Source organism: Uranotaenia lowii, chromosome 3, assembly GCF_029784155.1.
Source record: "Uranotaenia lowii strain MFRU-FL chromosome 3, ASM2978415v1, whole genome shotgun sequence".
NCBI lineage: Eukaryota > Metazoa > Arthropoda > Insecta > Diptera > Culicidae > Uranotaenia > Uranotaenia lowii.
Window position 1 is genome coordinate 176,142,121 of NC_073693.1, and position 22,655 is coordinate 176,164,775.

General features: G+C 33.9%; 1 protein-coding gene across 3 annotated transcripts in view; it reads right to left on the reverse strand.

Annotated features, from left to right (window-relative positions):
• LOC129758585 (G protein alpha o subunit) overlaps positions 1 to 22,655 on the reverse strand; it is a 180,247-nt gene that overhangs the window by 154,106 nt on the left and 3,486 nt on the right. For 2 of the 3 annotated variants that reach the window (XM_055756126.1, XM_055756122.1), the window contains exon 2: positions 3,795 to 4,435. In XM_055756126.1, coding sequence (XP_055612101.1) covers positions 3,795 to 3,912 — 118 coding nt within the window. In that variant the 5' untranslated portion in view covers positions 3,913 to 4,435. Of the gene's footprint in view, positions 1 to 3,794; positions 4,445 to 22,655 lie in introns of those variants that run through there. The other variant, XM_055756127.1, reaches the window with a different exon arrangement.

The window sequence follows — 22,655 nt, forward strand, 5'->3', positions numbered from 1 at the left end:
GAACTCCCCTCATTTTGAAGGTGTGTGTAGAATGTTGCCCCTATTTTGATTTTGGAATTCACTCTTCAGTTGTCAAAATGCCCTCCAAGGAAGAAGAGCAGCGTATCAAAATTTTGCTCGCGCATCGCGAAAATCCGAGCTACTCGCACGAAAAGCTGGCAAAATCGCTAAAATCAACCGTTACAAATGTAATTAAAGTGTTTGGGGAACGTTTGCCGACAGCCAGGAAGTCTGGATCGGGGGGAAATCGAAAACCGGAAGCCGCTGAGACGACAAGGAAAGTTGCCGGTAGTTTCAAGCGAAACCCTAACCTCTCTCTCCGAGGTACCGCAAATAAGCTGGGTGTATCGTCTACAACCGTGCATCGAGCCAAAAACGAGCCGGACTATCGACTTACAAGAAGGTAGTGACTCCAAATGATAAACATAATAAATGATAAACAAAATACGACGGCCAAAGCGCGATCCCGGAGGCTGTACACGACGATGCTGACGAAGTTTGACTGCGTGGTAATGGACGACGAAACCTACGTTAAAGCCGACTACAAGCAGCTTCCGGGACAGGAGTTTTATACGGCAAAAGGAAGGGAAAAGGAAGCAGATATTTTCAAGCACATGAAACTGTCAAAGTTCGCGAAGAACTATTTGGTTTGGCAAGCCATCTGTACCTGTGGCTTGGAAAGCAGCATTTTCATAGCTTCCGGGACTGTCAACCAAGAAATTTACGTGAAAGAGTGTTTAAATAAACGTCTGCTGCCTTTCCTGAAGAAACACGGTTGTTCCGTACTGTTTAGGCCAGATTTGGCATCTTGCCATCACGGTAAAAAGGCCATGGAGTGGTACGCCGCCAACAACGTGCAGGTGGTTCCCAAGGACAAGAACCCTCCCAACACGCCAGAGGTCCACTCAATTGAGAAATACTGGGCTATTGTCAAGCGGAACCTAAAGAAGACCAAAAAAACTGCTAAGGACGAGCAGCAGTTCAAGGCAAACTGGCTTTCTGCGGCGAAGAAGGTGGACAAGGTGGCGAAGAAGGTGGCTGTACAAAATCTGATGGCAGGTATTAAGCGTAAGGCCCGGCAATTCGGATTTGGAAAAGCGGAAGCATAACTGAGTATTTTTCCTGAATTTTATACTAATTAAACATGAAAATGAAATTTAATTTGATTTATTAAATAAACGATTTCACCGATTTACACGCGTTTTCCCTTGGCCAAATTTTGACCGTATCACCCTTTAAACTTTTCATTTTTGTCAATAAAGTTTCAATTTTATTTTTGGCAAATTTACATTTTTTTTTTTAAATTTGGCAATTTTAGACAATTTTGTGGTTTTTTTTCAGTTTAACCCTTTTTGTAAATTTTGTAAATTTTGTTGTTTTTGTGATTTTTTCATATTTTTGTCATTTTTTTAATTTTATATTTTTTTATTATTTTTTTTTGTTTTTGTCCTTTCTATCACTTTTGTCGTTTTTGTTATTTTTTGTCATTTTTTACATTTTTATCATTTTTGTCTTCAAAATCGTCCAATTTGTCGAACTTGTCAATTTGGACCATTTTGTGATTTTTGGAATTTTCCTAATTTGTCAATTTTTTCAATTATGTAAATCTTGACAATTTTGTCAGTTTTATCATTTCTGTCATATTTGTCATTTTTGTCAATTTTGGCAATTTTATAAATCTTGTCCATTTTGACTATTTTGTAAATTTTGTCATTTTATCATTATTGTCATTTTTGTCAATTTTGACAAACAAAGCAATTGCAATTTACTCTACTGCAAACCAATTTAACATTTTTTTAATAAGGCATGGTTGGTTCTTGAGCATTATCGAAGAATGCTCGATTGGCATCAACAACTACGTACGGGGCACTACGTAAGGTGTGTAAAGAAAGGGGAAGAGAAAAAGCATCGAACAAACGAGCCTGCAAGCTTTAAACTAGAGACTGACGAGCAGTGATGTCAACCTTCCAGACTTTTTGGACTTTTGCCAGACATTATTTTAGGTTTCCAGACTTCTAGACTTTTGTCATTTCTTCCAGACATTTCCAGACTTTTGAGTTTCGACATGAATTTTCTGACAAATCAGTAAAAATTAACAATTTTCATTGCAAAATGGCAGGAAATGATTCGAATTATTAATTGAAGAGCGAGGAATGCCACGAAAATGGTAGTAAAACAGGAAGTAAAGCATAAAACGTAGTACCGCCGACATCACCACAATAGTCTCAGACATTGATAGTGTATAGAATGTATGATTATGATGAAGTAATAAGTGTTATTCTCTAGACTGCAATATTGCGATCTGACGTCCAAAAAAAAAGGTCCTATCAAGTTTGCCATCCAGACTTTTCCACACTTTTCCAGACAAAGCTTTCAGACATTTCTAAAGAACAGCTGACATCACTGCTGACGAGTAGCATTTGTCTGGTTCGATTAAATTTTCTTCTCAAGAAAAAGCTCCCTGAGAGAAGAGGTGTTGTTTTCATCTCCTTAGAGTAATCTATGCTTACGATAGCGAATAGGGGGAAGTGTTCCAAAATGCGCATGTTGGGTAATATCTAATCAGTGCAGTTTGAGGGTTTATATAGCCAAAAAAAATTAAAAATTCAAACAAGATTTTTGTCAGTTTTGTTAAAACATAATGAACTTAATTATCGATATTATTATAAAATTATTTTCATAAAAACTGTAAGAGATTTTATCAGAAAAATTGCTCTCACGTTTATAAAACAGATGTCTGCTCATGTACCTATAGTTTTCAGACTCCTATCTATTGGAATATGGGAGAAAATGAGAGCTTTCCTTAATACGCGCTTAAAGCCCGCCTCTCCCCTATAGGTTGGGTGAAGAATGGAACTTAAATCGCTATCGTAGCATACGATGCTAGCATCCAGTTCCTATCATTGATTCATTAATGTAAGGTTGCCAGATTTTTTTCAGCACGCCGGGCCGGACAAATTCGGCCAATTTTATATAAAAGCTGGTAAAATCCGTGCATTTGATTTCAAAATTGACGACTAAAAACCCGGGCAAATTTTGTCCAAGCTCAGAAATTACTCAACAAAAATCAAGAAAAACAAATGAATAATAGAATTACATAAGGGGTGATACGGTCAAAATTTGGTCAATATCAACTTGACGTATTTCTTTCAATTTTGCATTTAAAAAACCTGAACACCCCTCATTTTGAAGGTGTGTGTGTGTAGAATGTTGCTCCTATTTTGATTTTGGAATTCACTCTTCAGTTTTAAAAATGCCGTCCAAGGAAGAGGAGCAGCGTATCAAAATTTTGCTCGCAAAGCTGGCGAAATCGCTAAAAGTTGCCAAATCAACCGTTACAAATGTTTGGGGAACGTTTATCGACAGCCAGGAAGTCTGGATCGGGAGGAAATGCGCTTCTCATAGGTTAATAAATCCATTTTCTGGGAAAATTTTGAAAAAGCATAAAATTTTGTATGCAACTCACTGCAAATCTCGATTTTTTCAGCACCCGACATAATTTACGACTCGCGCTGAAAAATCCTCTTTTTACAATTTGTTGCATAAATAACTATTAATTCAAAAGAAGATACTTTTCAGTAGCAGAACGTACTTTCACTAATATTCAAAGTAAATAACAACAGAGTTCTGCTGATAGATTGAAAACTTTTCTATCAGTTGCATGGAACTTATCAATATTTATGACCTAAAAGTGGTACATTGTATCGGCTTAAAAGCCTTTACCAGGACGCCACTAAAACAGATGTATCTATCTGGTTTTATGATCGATTGTAAAGAAGGTGCCATTAACTTACCGAGCAGAAGCAGTTTGATGTCCTTCGCCGCCTGGATGCCATCCTCTTTGAGATTCCTTTCAATCTGCTTGGAGCGGGCAATTGCCGCGCGTTCCTCCGCTGAAGATGTGCATCCCATGTTGGCTGCTTATCCCGGTCGCAGGCCGCCGTCCTCGTCGTTCCACTACTCACGCGCACTCACTCACTCACTCGCACACTTCCGACGCAAAGCAATTTACTTCCGGTAATTTCTTCTTTTTTTGGGTTTTTTTCTCTTCTCTGCTTTCCCCGAAACACCGAATTCCCGAAACGATGCTTCAGTTCATTCAAACTTTTCCGTTGTGGCACTAGTTACTCGGCTGAGTCGACGACAAGCCGAAAAGTGATTTCCTTTTACAGTTGATTCTAGATTTTTTTTTTGTTATTCCACCAACTTTGAATATCGCAATCTACAAAGACTGTGTCTGTTCTTGGGCGATGGCGTTTGCCCTCCGCAGCTTCCACACACTTGTTTATATTAGAATATCTTATTTATTTATCAGCCTTTGCTGCACGTTTTTGGATTTTTTTGCTCTTCTCCCTCACGAATGCGTGCTGCGTCCGTCTTTACTTTTTCTTTTACTTTCGTATTCTGGATTTCTGTATACACGCCTGAGATTACACTGGTGGATAAACAGATGTTAATCTTTATGCAGCTTTTTTAGCACTAGAGACCGAACGTGAATTATCGAATGTTTCTTAATATAGAGCAATGAGATCAATATTTGAACCAATCGCCTCCCTCCCCGAAAATATCGGGAAGTTTTTGAATGGAATATCAGCGATCTGACGGGAGAGATGAAAACTGTCGGAGGATTGGAGTAGAGCACACACAAATCGACTATCTCAATTTTACGTAAATTAGAATGTTTGATTGGTGTCTTGCAAAAAAAAAGGTATCATGAATCCGTAGTATTGATTTTCTTTTCCATACCAATATGTTTCTCTAATAATGAAATTTTTGGACATTTTCAATGAACTTCATTTCCATTAAAAATTTGAAAAAAACAATAGCTTTAAATGTTACAGGTTGGAAATTTGGAAGACTACAATTTTCTGAAGATTTTGAGTAATTTCGCAAAACAAAAATAGGAAATTTTTTAAAAAATTTATGAATGTAAGTAAAAAAATTACCGTTGCTTTCTCGGTTAGCAAGATTTTATTAATAGAAATTTCAACCAAAAACGGAAAACATGTACTATAGAACAAACTGTAATTTTCATTACAAAAGTTAGATTTTTTTATTGTTTTAGAACAGTGTCTCCTATCACCCATTTCTCAGTTAAAATTATTTTGCTTGAATTTAGAGGTGTCCCCGTTTTGCAGAGCACAAAATTATTTTCCGGTTTATCTATGGACTACAAGCACGTGGCCGGCTCCATTATTGATATTTAATCGAGAGCATCAATTCTGAATCAACCTTGCACACATCCAGCTGAAAAAAATGTCCGCGAAGAATAAATTAAAATCGAATTTTGAATCTATTAGAGTATTAGTGCAAGTATTGTCAATGCCAACCAGCACGTTTGGACTTGGAAATTTTGAACCAAATGAGATTTACCTTGTGTGATTTTTTCTGAGGAATCGAGTGAAGGATGTTTAAGCTACCGCACGTTTCGTGAAATTAAGTAATGGCTGATTTTACCCTCGATTCTTCAACATTTTTATAAAAAAAATCAAAACAATAAGTTTGGACTTTAAAATTTTAAACCAAATGATACTTACCTCATGTGATTTTTTTCGAAGAATCGAATTATGGCTGTTTAAGCCACCGAACGCATTGTAAATGGAGCTATAGCTATTTTACCCTCGATTCCCCTGCATTTTAAATATAGGTCATAAAAATCATGTTTGGACTTAAAAGTTTTAAACCGAATGAGACTTATCTTGTGTGTGTTTTTTTTATGAATCGAATGAAGGCTATCTGAGCCACCGCAAGCATCGGAAAATGCAGCTATGGCCTTTTTAACGCTTAATTCCCATACATTTTTCAAATATTTAAGCCACAGCTCCATTTTACGAAGCGTCGGTGGCCCAAAGAGCCTTCCTTCGATTTCTCGAGAAAAAAAAACACTAGATTTTACCCATTTGTTTCAAAATTGTCTTGTGCGAACAATTTTGTTCTGAACTAATTAAAAACATTGGGAAACTAAGGGTAAAACAGCCATAACTTCAGTTTGCGATGAGCGCGGTGGCTGAAATCGCCTGCGATCCGTTCCTCAAAAAAAAAAGAAAACATACACACAAGGCAAGTCTCATTCGGTTTAAAATTTTCAAATCCGAACATACATTTTCTGAATAAGTTGATAAATGTTTTGAATTTGAGGGTTAAATAGCCATAACTCCAGTTTTTTATGCGTGCGGTGGCTTAAACAGTCTTCAATTCCTCGAAAAAATTCACATAAGATAAGTTTCTTTTGGTTCTAAATTTTTAAGTCGGAACTTGTTTTTTTCCTGAATTAATTGAAAAATGTAGGGGAATAATGGGTAAAACAGCCATAGCTCCATTTCACAATGCGAGCGGCTGCTCGAATATCCTTCATTTGATTCCTTACCAAAATTCACATAACATCCCAAGCAAAAGTCCCATAAAAAAGGTACAAAAACGCTTACTCAGCCCCATCATTGATATGAAGTACGTTCTATGCAGCTCAAAATTTAAGTTCTTATTGATACTTTCAAGTTCCAAAACAAGTCTTAATGATCTTCTATTCAGCTTCTAGCGGCCTCTTAATTCAGCTTCCAAAAAATCGCTAAATGAGCAAAAAATCTCTCTCTATCTCAACTGAACCCTTGGCTTCGGTTCATATCACCATCTCTCGATAATTTACTGTGTTCTGTACCGGTGCCGCCATGATGCCACGAACCGGATTCCAAACTCGACAAATTCCTCAATTGCTTCTTTCCTACCTTTCCTACATATATCCCATCAGAATGGTCACTCAATTACTAAATTACTTATTGGAAAAAAAACTTGCGCGGCTTGGGGATCGACCCCGACCTTCGTGATGAGAATCGAACACGCTGCCACGAGACCACGCCTAGATGTTGTTCTAACTGAAACTAAAACTAGAAGTGATGATTTGATTTTGAAAGCACAGAAATGTACTTATTGTGACTTACCAAATCCCGTATTGAGCACTTTTGTGCCCTTTATGTGACTTAACCCTCATCCGCATTAGATTTCATTACCCTAATCAGCACTAGGAGTGTCAATTTGACACTACAAGCTTAAATCGTTCTAACTTTTGGCGTGTTCAACCGATTTAAACAAAACTTATATCAATAGAAACCTTGTAATGTCAGTAAAATGTGTTTAGAACACTATATATAGCTAAAGTTACTAGTTTTCTCGTTATTCAGCATGAAAGAAAAAAAATCGGAAAAAAACATGCCTCACGAAACCTGCTGTAGTTCATATTTTACACGTCCAAAAATATATTTGCCTTATGCATATGAAAGCTGAAGTTAATGGCTACATCATGACGACAAGAATTTTTCTAATTTTTTTTTTATGAAATGGTCACAAAAAGTTCAAAAAAGTGGTCTAAAAAACCTACTTTTCATTCGATTGCTAGTAAATACTGTTTGAGCGATGGTAGAGTTCTGAAAAAATATGACTACAAAATGTATTAAAATTACAACATTTTGCTGTCTTTAGATTTTTGATGCAACAAAAATTGAATTTACTGGAATTTTTCAAAGTTCACTACTTTGCGCGATTTTTTTACAAACTGAAATTTCATCTGTTTTTGTGGTCCACCGTCAGGTTGTACCCGGATTTTCAGTGCTTTTACTTTGTTTGGACCAATCAAAAGTATATTCATTGGAAAGCACATTTAATCTACATTCTAGTGAGGTGCAACAAATCACGCTGTGAGATTTCACAAAAATATGAAAATTATAAACGTAAAATCATTCCTGAATTTCTAGAACTACAAGCAGCGGTCCAGCGAAACGTGTTTGTTTGCTTTCCGAGTACCTAGGTACGGTGGGTGGTTATTCGGGCAGAGAGCGAAGCCGACAGACGAAGAAATGCACGACACGCATCATTATTTCGGCTCTCGGCTTGGCTCTCTGCCCGCATCACCACCCACCAGGGTTGCCAATATCTTTTTTCAAAACTCAGGGAACTGGCGAAATAAAATTCAGGCAAAATCAGGCTACGTTTAAGTAACGGAAATTTCGGTCAAAGTGATGATCCTTTTTTTTGGTCATCGCTACACATTTTTACTCTAATATGTGTTGTGAGCCTACTTGGTTGAATAATTTTACTGCATCAAGCAATCGAAAGATTCCATTGAAATCCTTTTTATAAATAAGAATTAACGAGAACCTTTCGATTGCTTTGATTCAGCCACTTTTTCACATTTTCACTTCAGCTATACAGACCCCGTTCGATTTTGGCAACACGCCCGTACATTTTGTGTTGCCAAAATCGAATGTTGCCAAAATCGAACGGTTTTTTTTCTTCACTTTTTTTTTAATTATTTTAGAGAAATAACAATTATTATTATCAAAAACGTTATTTTTAATAAATTTTCATTCATTTGTAGTCATTTTTTATTTTTTTCATCATGTTTTTGATGCATTTTGCCCTTTTCTTAATTTGTTTATAATGTTTGTTTCAATTCGTCATATTTGCTGTGTTTGTCATTCTTCATCATTTTTTAGTTGTCTTTTGTCATTTTCAGTCTTTTGTTTGAATTTGTTTTTTAACTTTTTGAATTTTCCATCTTTTTGTCATTTTTGAGTACTTTATAAATTTTTTAAGAAACTTTTGTTTATATTGTTGCATTGTATCACCATTTCAGAACATAAAAACCCGATTTAATACACTTAACAGTGGATTGGAGCCTTTCTAACAGAGTTTAAATTATATTTGGAAATATATAAAATAATATAGAATATACATGATAGATTCCTTCCCTCTGAATCATATAAGTATGATTTCAGATATTCAAACACGAAAAATTCCAATCTCAATATAAAAAAATGATGCCTGATACGTTTTTTTGGGGAAAAGCGAACTGGTATGTAAGGAGCTCATTTTATGTATGGAAAGAATGGTATTTAAACAGTAGAATTTCCAAGATTTATAACACGCTGAAATGGTGCCGTGGTAGCAACCAGAACTTTCACGTTGCTGGTCACGGTTCGAATCTTACTGTTTTTTATGCTTTTTTTTACTGAATAAGTAAAACCAACTACAATATTGATGGATAGCCGTGGCGGGTGCCCTAGCATGATACCTTTTTTAGAGCTCAACCATGCATAGAGGAAAAATTCCCACAAAAGGAGGGGAAAGTAATATGACTATTAAATGATTAATCTCATTCTGGAAACTAAATCTGAAATCTTATTCTGATTCTAAAGTTTGAATTTTGAGTTACAACACTTAGTCTAATATTTGAATATAAGTTCCAATTTCAAATTCCAGGTTGATCTTTAATCCAAATTCTTAATCAGAATTCTAAATCTGAATTCTCAATCTGAATTCTGAATTTGAACTCTGAATTTGAATTCTAAATCTGTATTCTGAATCTGAATTCTGAATCTGAATTCTGAATCTGAATTCTGAATCTGAATTCTGAATCTGAATTCTGAATCTGAATTCTGAATCGGAATTCTGAATCTGAATTTTGAATCTGAATTCTGAATCTGAATTCTGAATCTGAATTCTGGATCTGAATTTCGAATCTGAATTCTGAATTTGAATTCTGAATTTGAATTCTGAATCTGAATTCTGAATCTGAATTCTGAATCTGAATTCTGAATCTGAATTCTGAATCTGAATTCTGAATCTGAATTCTGTAAATTTATTTTTCGGCATATCGGTGAAAAGTAGTTATGAAATTGATAAAGATGGATAGAGAAGTGAGAAGAAAATTTACAGATGTTGAAAAGAGCGAAAGAGCATTTTTGCGAGGAAACTTATTAACGTACACCATACTTTACCCTGCAACATTTCATTATTTAGGAGAAGTAGTACCGGGATAGAGGTGGCACTACCTTAACCTATACAATGAAATCTGGTTGGTCCGAAGTCTACATGTGGTGGACACGTATACTCCGGACGGGCAAAATATGGCGTACGTTAAGCTCCAGAAAGCTTCCCTATTGCGCGCAATGGTTCTATCGATGCGCTAGCCGTGTTGATATTTCGTTATCACGGCATGAATGCACTGTATGAGTGCTAATCATTAGGGTCAACGGTCCAATTTGGCTAAGCCCGAATTATTTTGAACCATTGATTTGATTTGATTTTTAAAGCCTATTATTATGATTTTTAAGATAAGTTAACCACCGTTAATTAATTTTGTAAATTTATTTTTCGGCATATCGGTGAAAAGTAGTTATGAAATTGATAAAGATGGATAGAGAAGTGAGAAGAAAATTTACAGATGTTGAAAAGAGCGAAAGAGCATTTTTGCGAGGAAACTTATTAACGTACACCATACTTTACCCTGCAACATTTCATTATTTAGGAGAAGTAGTACCGGGATAGAGGTGGCACTACCTTAACCTATACAATGAAATCTGGTTGGTCCGAAGTCTACATGTGGTGGACACGTATACTCCGGACGGGCAAAATATGGCGTACGTTAAGCTCCAGAAAGCTTCCCTATTGCGCGCAATGGTTCTGTCAGAGGGAGGCAACGTTACACGTTTGTCTATGTATCGTGTGACCAACATCTTTTAAATAAGTGGTCGTGAATCTCGTTTTTAAGCTTTTTTTCCTCAGATTTAAGCTTTTTTTACCTTGAGAAGATAGGAGACGAAAGCTTAAATCCGAGGAAAAAAGCTTAAATCGGTCAAAACGAGGGGAAAAAAAGGGGAAATCCGAAAGATGTGCTCCATACGGTTTGAATAGCGTTGCCGCCGCCTGGGTTCTGTCGATGCGCTAGCCGTGTTGATATTTCGTTATCACGGCATGAATGCACTGTATGAGTGCTAATCATTAGGGTCAACGGTCCAATTTGTACGTGTACGTTAATAAGTTTCCTCGCAAAAATGCTCTTTCGCTCTTTTCAACATCTGTAAATTTTCTTCTCACTTCTCTATCCATCTTTATCAATTTCATAACTACTTTTCACCGATATGCCGAAAAATAAATTTACAAAATTAATTAACGGTGGTTAACTTATCTTAAAAATCATAATAATAGGCTTTAAAAATCAAATCAAATCAATGGTTCAAAATAATTCGGGCTTAGCCAAATTGGACCGTTGACCCTAATGATTAGCACTCATACAGTGCATTCATGCCGTGATAACGAAATATCAACACGGCTAGCGCATCGATAGAACCATTGCGCGCAATAGGGAAGCTTTCTGGAGCTTAACGTACGCCATATTTTGCCCGTCCGGAGTATACGTGTCCACCACATGTAGACTTCGGACCAACCAGATTTCATTGTATAGGTTAAGGTAGTGCCACCTCTATCCCGGTACTACTTCTCCTAAATAATGAAATGTTGCAGGGTAAAGTATGGTGTACGTTAATAAGTTTCCTCGCAAAAATGCTCTTTCGCTCTTTTCAACATCTGCAAATTTTCTTCTCACTTCTCTATCCATCTTTATCAATTTCATAACTACTTTTCACCGATATGCCGAAAAATAAATTTACAAAATTAATTAACGGTGGTTAACTTATCTTAAGAATCTGAATTCTGAATCTGAATTCTGAATCTGAATTCTGAATCTGAATTCTGAATCTGAATTCTGAATCTGAACTCTGAATCTGAATTCTGAATCTGAATTCTGAATCTGAATTCTGAATCTGAATTCTGAATCTAAATTCTGAATCTGAATTCTGAATCTGAATTCTGAATCTGAATTCTGAATCTGAATTCTGAATCTGAATTCTGAATCTGAATTCTGAATCTGAATTCTGAATCTGAATTCTGAATCTGAATTCTGAATCTGAATTCTGAATCTGAATTCTGAATCTGAATTCTGAATCTGAATTCTGAATCTGAATTCTGAATCTGAATTCTGAATCTGAATTCTGAATCTGAATTCTGAATCTGAATTCTGAATCGGAATTCTGAATCTGAATTCTGAATCTGAATTCTGAATCTGAATTCTGAATCTGAATTCTGGATCTGAATTCTGAATCTGAATTCTGAATTTGAATTCTGAATTTGAATTCTGAATCTGAATTCTGAATCTGAATTCTGAATCTGAATTCTGAATCTGAATTCTGAATCTGAATTCTGAATCTGAATTCTGAATCTGAATTCTGAATCTGAATTCTGAATCTGAATTCTGAATCTGAATTCTAAATCTGAATTCTGAATTCTGAATCTGAATTCTGAATCTGAATTCTGAATCTGAATTCTGAATCTGAATTCTGAATCTGAATTCTGAATCTGAATTCTGAATCTGAATTCTGAATCTGAATTCTGAATCTGAATTCTGAATCTGAATTCTGAATCTGAATTCTGAATCTGAATTCTGAATCTGAATTCTGAATCTGAACTCTGAATCTGAATTCTGAATCTGAATTCTGAATCTGAATTCTGAATCTGAATTCTGAATCTGAATTCTGAATCTAAATTCTGAATCTGAATTCTGAATCTGAATTCTGAATCTGAATTCTGAATCTGAATTCTGAATCTGAATTCTGAATCTGAATTCTGAATCTGAATTCTGAATCTGAATTCTGAATCTGAATTCTGAATCTGAATTCTGAATCTGAATTCTGAATCTGAATTCTGAATCTGAATTCTGAATCTGAATTCTGAATCTGAATTCTGAATCTGAATTCTGAATCGGAATTCTGAATCTGAATTCTGAATCTGAATTCTGAATCGGAATTCTGAATCTGAATTCTGAATCTGAATTCTGAATCTGAATTCTGAATCTGAATTCTGGATCTGAATTCTGAATCTGAATTCTGAATTTGAATTCTGAATTTGAATTCTGAATCTGAATTCTGGATCTGAATTCTGAATCTGAATTCTGAATCTGAATTCTGAATCTGAATTCTGAATCTGAATTCTGAATCTGAATTCTGAATCTGAATTCTGAATCTGAATTCTGAATCTGAATTCTAAATCTGAATTCTGAATTCTGAATCTGAATTCTGAATCTGAATTCTGAATTCTGAATCTGAATTCTGAATCTGAATTCTGAATCTGAATTCTGAATCTGAATTCTGAATCTGAATTCTGAATCTGAATTCTGAATCTGAATTCTTAATCTTGTAAATCTCATTTTGATTGTTTTGCATCACGCGGTTTTCAACATTGAAATTTCTTTCATCCAAAATTTTTTTTTATGATTTCGGATTTTACAACTTTTAATAGTATGGTTTTACCCCTAAAAGTATGCAGCAAACTTAATTTCAGAAAAATTGTGAATAAAAGTTTTCACAAAACAAAATCGTGTTTTCATGCGTAATGATTTTTAAGTCATCGCAAATTTATCAAAAACTGTGAAAATTGGTATTCTTGGAGAAACAATTCCAGAATTGAAAATTGATAAAGTGAGGAGAATTTTTACGGATGATGAAAAGAGCGAAAGAACATTTTTGCAAGGAAAATTTATTAACGTACACCATACTTTACCTCGCAACATCCAGCTTCATCAATTTTTAATTCTGATATTCTTTCTCCATGAATCTAAATTTTTCACCGATATGCCGAAAATAAATTTACAAAAATTCTGAATCTGAATTCTGAATCTGAATTCTGATTCTGAATTCTGAATCTGAAATCTGAATCTGAATTCTGAATCTGAATTCTGAATCTGAATTCTGAATTTGAATTCTGAATCTGAATTCTGAATCTGAATTCTGAATCTGAATTCTGAATCTGAATTCTGAATCTGAATTCTGAATCTGAATTCTGAATCTGAATTCTGAATCTGAATTCTGAATCTGAATTCTGAATCTGAATTCTGAATCTGAATTCTGAATCTGAATTCTGAATTCTGAATCTGAATTCTGAATCTGAATTCTGAATCTGAATTCTGAATCTGAATTCTGAATCTGAATTCTGAATCTGAATTCTGAATCTGAATTCTGAATCTGAATTCTTAATCTGAATTCTGAATCTGAATTCTGAATCTAAATTCTGAATCTGAATATGAGTTCTGAATCTGAATTTTGAATTCTGAATTTTGAATCCTGAATTCTGATTCCTAAACCTGTATCCTGAATTTGAAAACTGAATCTGAATTCTGCATCTGAAATTGAATCTAAATTATGTATGAGTATGTAGAAATGAAAAAAAAAACATAAATTCATTCTTCAACACGGGTAAAAAAAACGAGGGTCATAAGATCTTCATATAAATTCCCCCCCCAACGCAGTTTCCTGTACGGCTCTGCATTTTGTTGACACCCGGCATGGCTTTAGACACTATAATTTCATAAATGAAATTATAATGTCTATAGGCATGGCGGACTCTGAAGGAAACGCCCATCCGCCATTTGCTGCATTGAAAAGCAAGAAGTGTAAGATATAAACACTGTTGCCGTATTTGCCCCAGCAGACTGAGAAACTGCCCAGACCACGGTGCGTCTTAGTAATGCCTTTTACCTATTTGAGTTTGAGCCGCTCTCTATCAAGCGTGCCGATGGTTTATTGGATAGCGCTTGAAACTTTGAATCTGAAGGGTTTTGGTTCAAGTCTCGAGTTAATAAATATTATTTTTTTATTTTGATTATCTCCAATTTATAAATGATTGCTGGTGCTGCTGCTTCGAGGCGCCACTAGCAACTTTTTTATATGCCATAATAAGTATGATATGTATTTGGTAAAGAAAACGGTTTCAACTATTTTGTTTTTTTCCCGTTTTTGAAAGGGTTGTGTAGAAAAAAAAATGCATTCTTTTGAGACTAAAATCATTTTAATTGTGCAGCCCAGTTTCGCAAAAACGTTCTTGACATTTTTAAAATGGCACATACAAATCCACGGACATCAACAGAACTCGTCGAGCTGAGTCGATAGGTACCTATAAAGGTATGTCTAAGACCCATAATTAATGATCTCTCAAATCGACCGATAACCAAACCTTTCTGTTAGAAAGGCAAAACGTATTAATGGTGTTCGTCTAAATTAAATTGGTCCTATTATAACGAAAAATAAAAGGTAATGTTGTTTCTAAAAACCGTTGCCATGTGCCAAAATCGGATGTTGGCAAAATCGAATGTTGCAAAAATCGAATGTTGCTAAAAACGAACGGGGTCTGTAGTACCTACTCCTGTTCCTTACTACCCATTTTTCATGACATTCGCAAAAATCAGGCAAAATCAGGCATATTTTCAAAAATCAGGGAAATTCAATGGCTTATCAGGTTGTCAGGCAGAGCCTCGCAAAATCAGGCAATGCCTGAAAAATCAGGCACATTGGCATCTCTGCCACCCACCGTACCTACTCGGAGAGCAAACAAACACGTTTTGCTGGACCGCTGCTTGTAGTTCTAGAAATTCAGGAATGATTTTACGTTTATAATTTTCATATTTTTGTGAAATCTCACAGCGTGATTTGTTGCACCTCACTAGAATGTAGATTAAATTTGCTTTCCAATGAATATACTTTTGATTGGTCCAAACAAAGTAAAAGCACTGAAAATCCGGGTACAACCTGACGGTGGACCACAAAAGCAGATGAAATTTCAGTTTGTAAAAAAATCGCGCAAAGTTGTGAACTTTGAAAAATTCCAGTAAATTCTCAAACAGCCTTCATTTGATTCCTCAAAAAAAATCACACAAGGTAGGAATGTTTTTTCAAATTCTCTAATACCATTTAGTGTTTTTCTGGATTGTTTACAAAATATAGGGGAATTGGAGGCGGCGTCTGAAACTATGTCCAATCGATTTTCCAAACATTTTCACTAAAGGAAAGTATACTTTCATAGATTTGGTTCATGTAGAAGGGAAGATATTGAATTTCTTAGCGGTTTATACACTTTTTCCCCTATTGTGCAATGGTTATGAGATCAAATCTAGCGAGTGAACAGCCAAACCACAGAAAGAATCTTTGTTATGACAGAGATTTGATAGCTTAACCATTGGCCTTTCACTGGATTTCACTCAAAACTGATTAATTTTAAAAAAATTACACGCCATACCACCAAAATTAGAAGTGAAAGACAAAAACTGGCAAAAGATTCGAGTTCAGGACGCCAGAATCTTCCAAAAATATGGACACAAAAAAGGCTGTTCACTTGTAGTATCCTCAATCAAAAGAAATATCTATAAATCTTCATAATTTGCAGGTAATTTTCTTGCTAAATGAAAATATAACATGAAACGAAACTTTTGTCTCAGAAGTCGAAACTTGGTTGTTGATTAGAAATCTTAATATTAAATAAGACCTACACTCGAAAAAATAGCACCCCTTTTCTTTTGTGAATAACTTTTGATTACCTGGAGACACAGGCACCAAATTTGTTATCTATGTTATTTGTTTAAGAGCTATCTCAAAAAACACTTGACATGTGGTGACGATGACTAAATAGTAATGCTGAAAATGTCATTTGATTCCATGGTATGATTTTTAGTTTGGACATTTTTTTAACGTATTTAAAAAGCTCTGGCTCTCAAAAACAGAAATGTTCGAAAAAAAATTGATTGTGAGCGCTACCTAACTAGTCAAAATCAGCTCTGAAACTTAAGGCACCAAAAAAAATGTGTACCATAAGCTAGGGTTACCATACGTACTCTTTTAAGAGTACATGTACTCTTTTTCGATTGAGAAATGAGCGTACTCTTCTTTTTGTGAAATTTTACCAAATGTACTCTTTTTTTGTTGAAAGACTTTTTATAAAAAAAACCCACTATTTTTTTTTTAATTCATGCAGTTAAAAGAATTCATAACTCTTATGCATTCATTTTGCATTGAAATTTCTCCAAAAAAAATAAAAGTTTTTTGAAGAGCGATATAGTGAAATTCAACAAATTTCCGAAATATCTGGTGCCAAGAAAGGCGTTGAACTAATCTGTAAGAGCAATCAGCGCCTTTAATGATGCAGTACCAAAACAGTCGCAAACACAACAAAAATTGGCCTAAAATATTCACACACAAATAAAAAACCAACGAATCGAAAAAAAATATTCTGGTATGTTTTCTCGGCATAAAAGCAATAACTTTCATATATCCCTTCGAATAATCCAACAGAACTGAGACTTTGACTGTTCGCTAGACTTCCCGCTTGACTATTCGCAGAAAAAAAATTACAAGAAAATGAACAAAATTTTATATCGTGAATTTAAAAAAATAAAATAAAAGTAATTAAAAGAACAATTCCAAATTCATTATCGGTATTTGAATGGCTTAATATATCCTTATTTTAATCCATTTGGTATTTCTTCTAACTTTTTTGAAAAACGATCTCAATGTAGGGGAGAGTGGGGTATCGTGGGCCATGGGGAAACGTGGGCCACTTTTAATATCTCAGATGTGTGTTGAGATAAAAATCTCAAACCAACTGTCATCGTCGCCGCTTTGCGTGGGCATATATTCCTATATGTTGTTGACTGAAATACGCATCATATGCTTCTTTTATTTATCAAGCTAAAAAAAATCGGAAAAATTTACTTACATAATTAAAAAAACACCCGCTAATTTCATCGATAGGGAACCTAAAGTGCATAACAAAAATATGCTCATACGCTTATGATCTTAGTTTTGTCATGATCTTTCACATGGAAAAGGAATTTCTGATGAAACATCAATAAGTCACACAAACGCAACCAATTTGCAAATCATAGCTTGTGGGGAATCGTGGGCCACACATCTTGAACCACCTATATTTTTATGCTTTTATACACATTCAGAACTTAAAATACGTTTTACCTATCTGTTAAGTTTTCTTATGCCAAATGAAGAGTTATGAAAAATATTTTGTCCATCCTATATAAGAAATTTTGCCAAAACGTTTGCGAGCCAGGTTTTGGAATCTATGCGATCAGGCACAGCTCTCTTTTTTATTTCATCATCTGAAATTTCTTTAAAATAACGAAATGAATTAGGAAATCACAGTTTTGGGTCAACTCATAAACTTTGCATGTTATTTGGTCAATTTGGATTTGGTGGCCCACGATTCCCCACCATTTTTCAAAATCCAAAAAATATTGCTTTTTTTCAAACAGTTAGAATTTGGGGAAAATAACTTTTTAAAATTTTTAAAAAAATACCTAATGATACCTTGAAAATGTAGAAAACCATACCATTTTTTATTTTCATTTGATCTTTTATAATAAAGAAGTTATGGAACAACGAAAAAAAAGTGGCCCATGATTCCCCACTCTCCCATACTCTTTTTGGCGTTGCAAGATATGGTAACCCTACCATAAGCTGTCCCAGGGGAAATCGATGAGTAAACATTAACGATGCAATATTTCAAGATCTGCGATAAAGGCAGGGGCGGTCCTAGAGTTGGCTCTTGGGGGGGGGGGGTTATTTTCCAAATTTTCAAAAACAGCCAATAAGATGGATCGTAAATATTTGGCTAACAAACGTTTATTTTGAGGAACAGAGTGGAAGAGGTGGGAGGGTTTACAGTTTCAAATAAAACCTGTATTTTGTAGGTTTGTAATTTAAAAAATTTGAAATTAGAGAAAAATAGTGAAAACTTTTAACAAATTTTCACAATATACCCATTTTGATATCCTTTTATAAAACAATCTGCGCTTCTTAGATGTTCACAGCGAAAAAGTTTCGATAAAAAGATAATTTTCGTTATTTTTACAACTGGTAGTTAAAAAATTATAACTTTAAGAATTCTTTAAGGAATTTACCAATATTAATGTCATTTCACAAATGAAAATTAAATACACATTTTGGTAGAAGAAAATTTTTAAAAAAAATCTTCAAGTTATCCACAATATTTTCACTGAGCATCTTCATATCAGCGTGGGACTCTCACCGAAATTTTAATGATTCTTTTTTGCAACAATTCCAAAACAATTATTTGAAAGAAGTGTTCGTTATTAATTGCTCTGAATTAAAAACTGAATATTTAAACGTTTTTCTGAAGTATTTTGCTGAATCGTTGTTCGAAGGTGTCGAATTATTATTAATTCTTGTTCCAATTCTTCAATTTTTAAATATAGGTTTAATTCTAAATAAGATCATCAAAAACATATTCTTGGATATGAGGCTTTTGAAACTTCATTTTTATTTGTTTTTTCTTGACAAGATTTACTAGATTTTTAATTTTATTGTAACTGAATCCTAAGAAATGGTAACTAATTTGCAACGAATAATTTATGAAAAAGTGAAAAGCAGTATTTTTTTCTTCCTGCTCTCTATATTTCCAAACTTTTTGTACAGTGTTTGAATAAAATAAAAGAATATTGAATAAAGAGTTGATTTCTGAAAGTAAATCCTATTTCAATATTATTAGTGAAAAGTCATAATCAGTTCAATTGAAATAGACAAACTTTCAGATTCAGAGTGGATTTTTTAACCTTAATTATTAGGCTGGATTTCAACTCAAAATTTTTAATATAATTGTGAAGATGAGCTAAACAGTATCGACGATATAATTGGTGTGAATCCTGAAATCCACAGTGTTGGTCAAAAATTAAAAAAATGTCTTACAAATGTTTAACTTGCGCGAATGGCTTGTTTCCGAGAAAATAGTCGGGGACGACGGAATGGTTTTATCTCACGTGGGAAAAATTAAAACATGGGCAAGTGTTTGGAATTTTGTTTGATTTTGGAAATAAATTTCTGAACTCGATTTTTTATCAGATTTTATCCATCGCCTCTAGTTTCAGAAGAAGTATTTACAGTTCTTTAAGAAAATTAAATTGGTCTCAGAAAAACTTTATCGTAACCATTTCTTTCTTAATTCACTTAATTTTGAAAGTTTAAAACTAAAGAATGTTTTTTTATTAACTATTGATTTTTTTTTTCTTTTTTTTTTCTTTTAATATGTATGTCAATTTGTTTATTAGTGCTTATAAAATTATGTACAAGAGATCAAATTTCAATTCTTAAGTTAAATTCTAATTCATTCACATTAACTACTCTGTTTGAACAACTTTCAATGTAATTGATGTAACTAGCAAGCAAGCGTAGAATGATTGTGCGAGTACTCCTATTCGTACCCTCCAGCGAAGGCCTTAACAAATCATCACTTGATAAGCGCCGACCTCCAGCAGAGATGATAACTTGTTGTAGGCATCGAAAACTACTGATCATTGTTAAAATTGTTTAATTGTGATAACGGCTCAAAATGTTTGACGCTTTACGAGCCAAAGGGGTGTAAATGCATAAAGGCTAATGAAAGACGTAAAATATCACAGTAAACGAGCCTTCGAAAGAAAAATAAATGATTATTTAAAACAAAAACTTATTTCGAAAAAACACATTTTTAATTTGATGTAATTATTTAATTTGATTTAATTAATTTTCCATATATTTATCTAAAGTTCGTATTTTTTTTCCAAACGTAAAAGCATGTAAATTAAAATTCTAAAAATCTGAAATATCACCAAATTATTAAGCATCGGTTTATATCAATAAATCAAAATTGATCATTTTTGCTACGTCGAGGCAAATACAATCAAAGCTATTTTTTTCAAAAACGTTCCAAAATAAGAAATCATTTAAAAAAATTCTGAAATTTAAAAGTATCTTTACAATTTCAATTGTATAGTCAGTTTCGGTATTTTTAATTCAGAAAAAAAATATGGGCTTTGGAGATGCATTCTGCAAAAATCGGAGCTTGCGATGAAAAATAAACCAAGAAAGGGAAATGTAATATTAGATGTAGGCAACGAAAATCGAATCTGTTCAGGTGGACATCTGAGGAAGGGGGCTAGGGGTTGCCAAATATCCACACTTGTGCACGGAGAGGGAAAGGGAGTTAAAATCTCTCTCAGTTATGGTCGAAATTTGTATTTATTGAACATACCGAGTATTTGGTGAACATTATGGAAAATGATCAAACTATTGTAGGGATGAGATAGGCTTAGTTATATTATCAGGAAGATTAGGAGGCCAAGCATGATTATGTCAGATATTTTCGGAGCACCGAACGTGAAACCAAGAATCATCTTTTAATCAAGCGGCACCCTGCACTATAGTTAAAGTTTTAACGAAGTTAGTCTGAAAAAACATTTTCACTAAATATCCAAAAAGCGAAAAAAACTCATGAGCATTAAAGATAACTTTATCAGATTAGTGAAATGATGTTTAATGACAGAGATACGCATGAAATTTAATTGCATGTTTCGCATGATCCCAAACTTTTTGCCGATACACCATACTAAGGGGTGAGCCAAAACTTTTGATCGATTACTGAAGTAGCTATTTTATCTACTTAAAGCAGGGGTGAGCAACCTTTTCAACCAACGGGCCATTTAAAATTTGAAATCTTGTCGGCGGGCCGCACTTAATGTTAATTTTTTTTTTATAATTAGCAGAGCTTCACGTCAATTGTATAACAACGAATTTATTTCTGAAAAAGATAATTCACGTATTTGAAAACAGGAATTCAAAATGACTTTTCAAATACCCGGTATTGAAAAGGTACATCACTACATCTTTGACATTTTTAAATTCTCTCAATTGTTTAGTAGTAGATACTTTTTAGCAAACATTCGTTCTTACAACATTATTTTTAAAACCAATGGTACTATTTGCTATCCGTTCCATTTAAAAATCTTCTGGAGCTTACCACAGTGATAACTAACAGTGTTAAAAAAATATATATTCAAAGAAATCGCAGTCTTATTAGCGTTTGTCGTTGAATCGCTAATTTATTTTCTGTTATTCTTTTCCACAAGTAAAACTTGTCCATAGATTTTTTTTCCTACAACCTGTAAAAACCCTGTTCTTTAAATTGAAGTTCTGAATTGGATCATATCATTGCATTGAGATGTTGAGAAAGGTTGTCGAACTAACAGAAAAATGTTCAATCTCACATATTTTTAAACAAATATCTTCAAAACTACATTCTTGATTCTAGATTTTAATCCATATTTTTTTAATTTTAAATCTTATTTAGATATCATTGGGATATGATTAATATGACTTCGGTAATGTGGAATCCTAATTATATGTGAAATAACTTAATTTATCAATGTTTGATGTAAATTTCCAATAGAATTTTTGAAAAGGCATCACAGATAAACCTCAAAGACCTTTTGAGTCGAATAACAGAATTTCAGATATCTTTTGTTTTCACCAACCAACAACTAATAATTTTTGTCGGTAACTTTAATGCCAGCTGATTCATGTTGATAAAAAAATCTCAAATCGTTCACCTAGGCTTTATTTATTAAACTTTCTCAATTTATGTCAATATTCAGAAATAAAAAAATAATTCACAAAGTTTTGGTTGAAATTTTGTTGTAAGTATTTGAAGCCTTTTTGCCGAATTGGACAGAACATATTTTATAAAAATTATCTGCTGAGCATGTTTTTTCACAAAAAACTTTATTTTTGCTTGAATCAAATGTAACGACTTTATATAACTTTGATCATGAGTAGCTTCCGATATTTGGTTGCTCTTTCGGCTCACTTGAATGGATTTTGTTTTTAAAGTGTTAGGAGATAAATTATTTAAAAAAATGTATTTTCAATAAAAAATTTTTTTCCAATATTGAGTTACGTTATAAACGATATTGCATTTATACCTTTGAACAGAACATAATAAATGTTTAAAATGCCAATAAAAAGTTCACAACCTGATGATTGTGGGGCCAACGCCAAAGCCAAGTTAAGGTTGCCAGATTTTTTTTCAGCACGTATCGGGGCCGGACAAACCGGGCTATTTTCTATAAAATCCTATCATAATCCGGGCTTTTCATTTCTAAATAGACGACCAAAATTCCAGGCAATATCTGGGCAAATTTTGTCAAAACCCAAAAAATA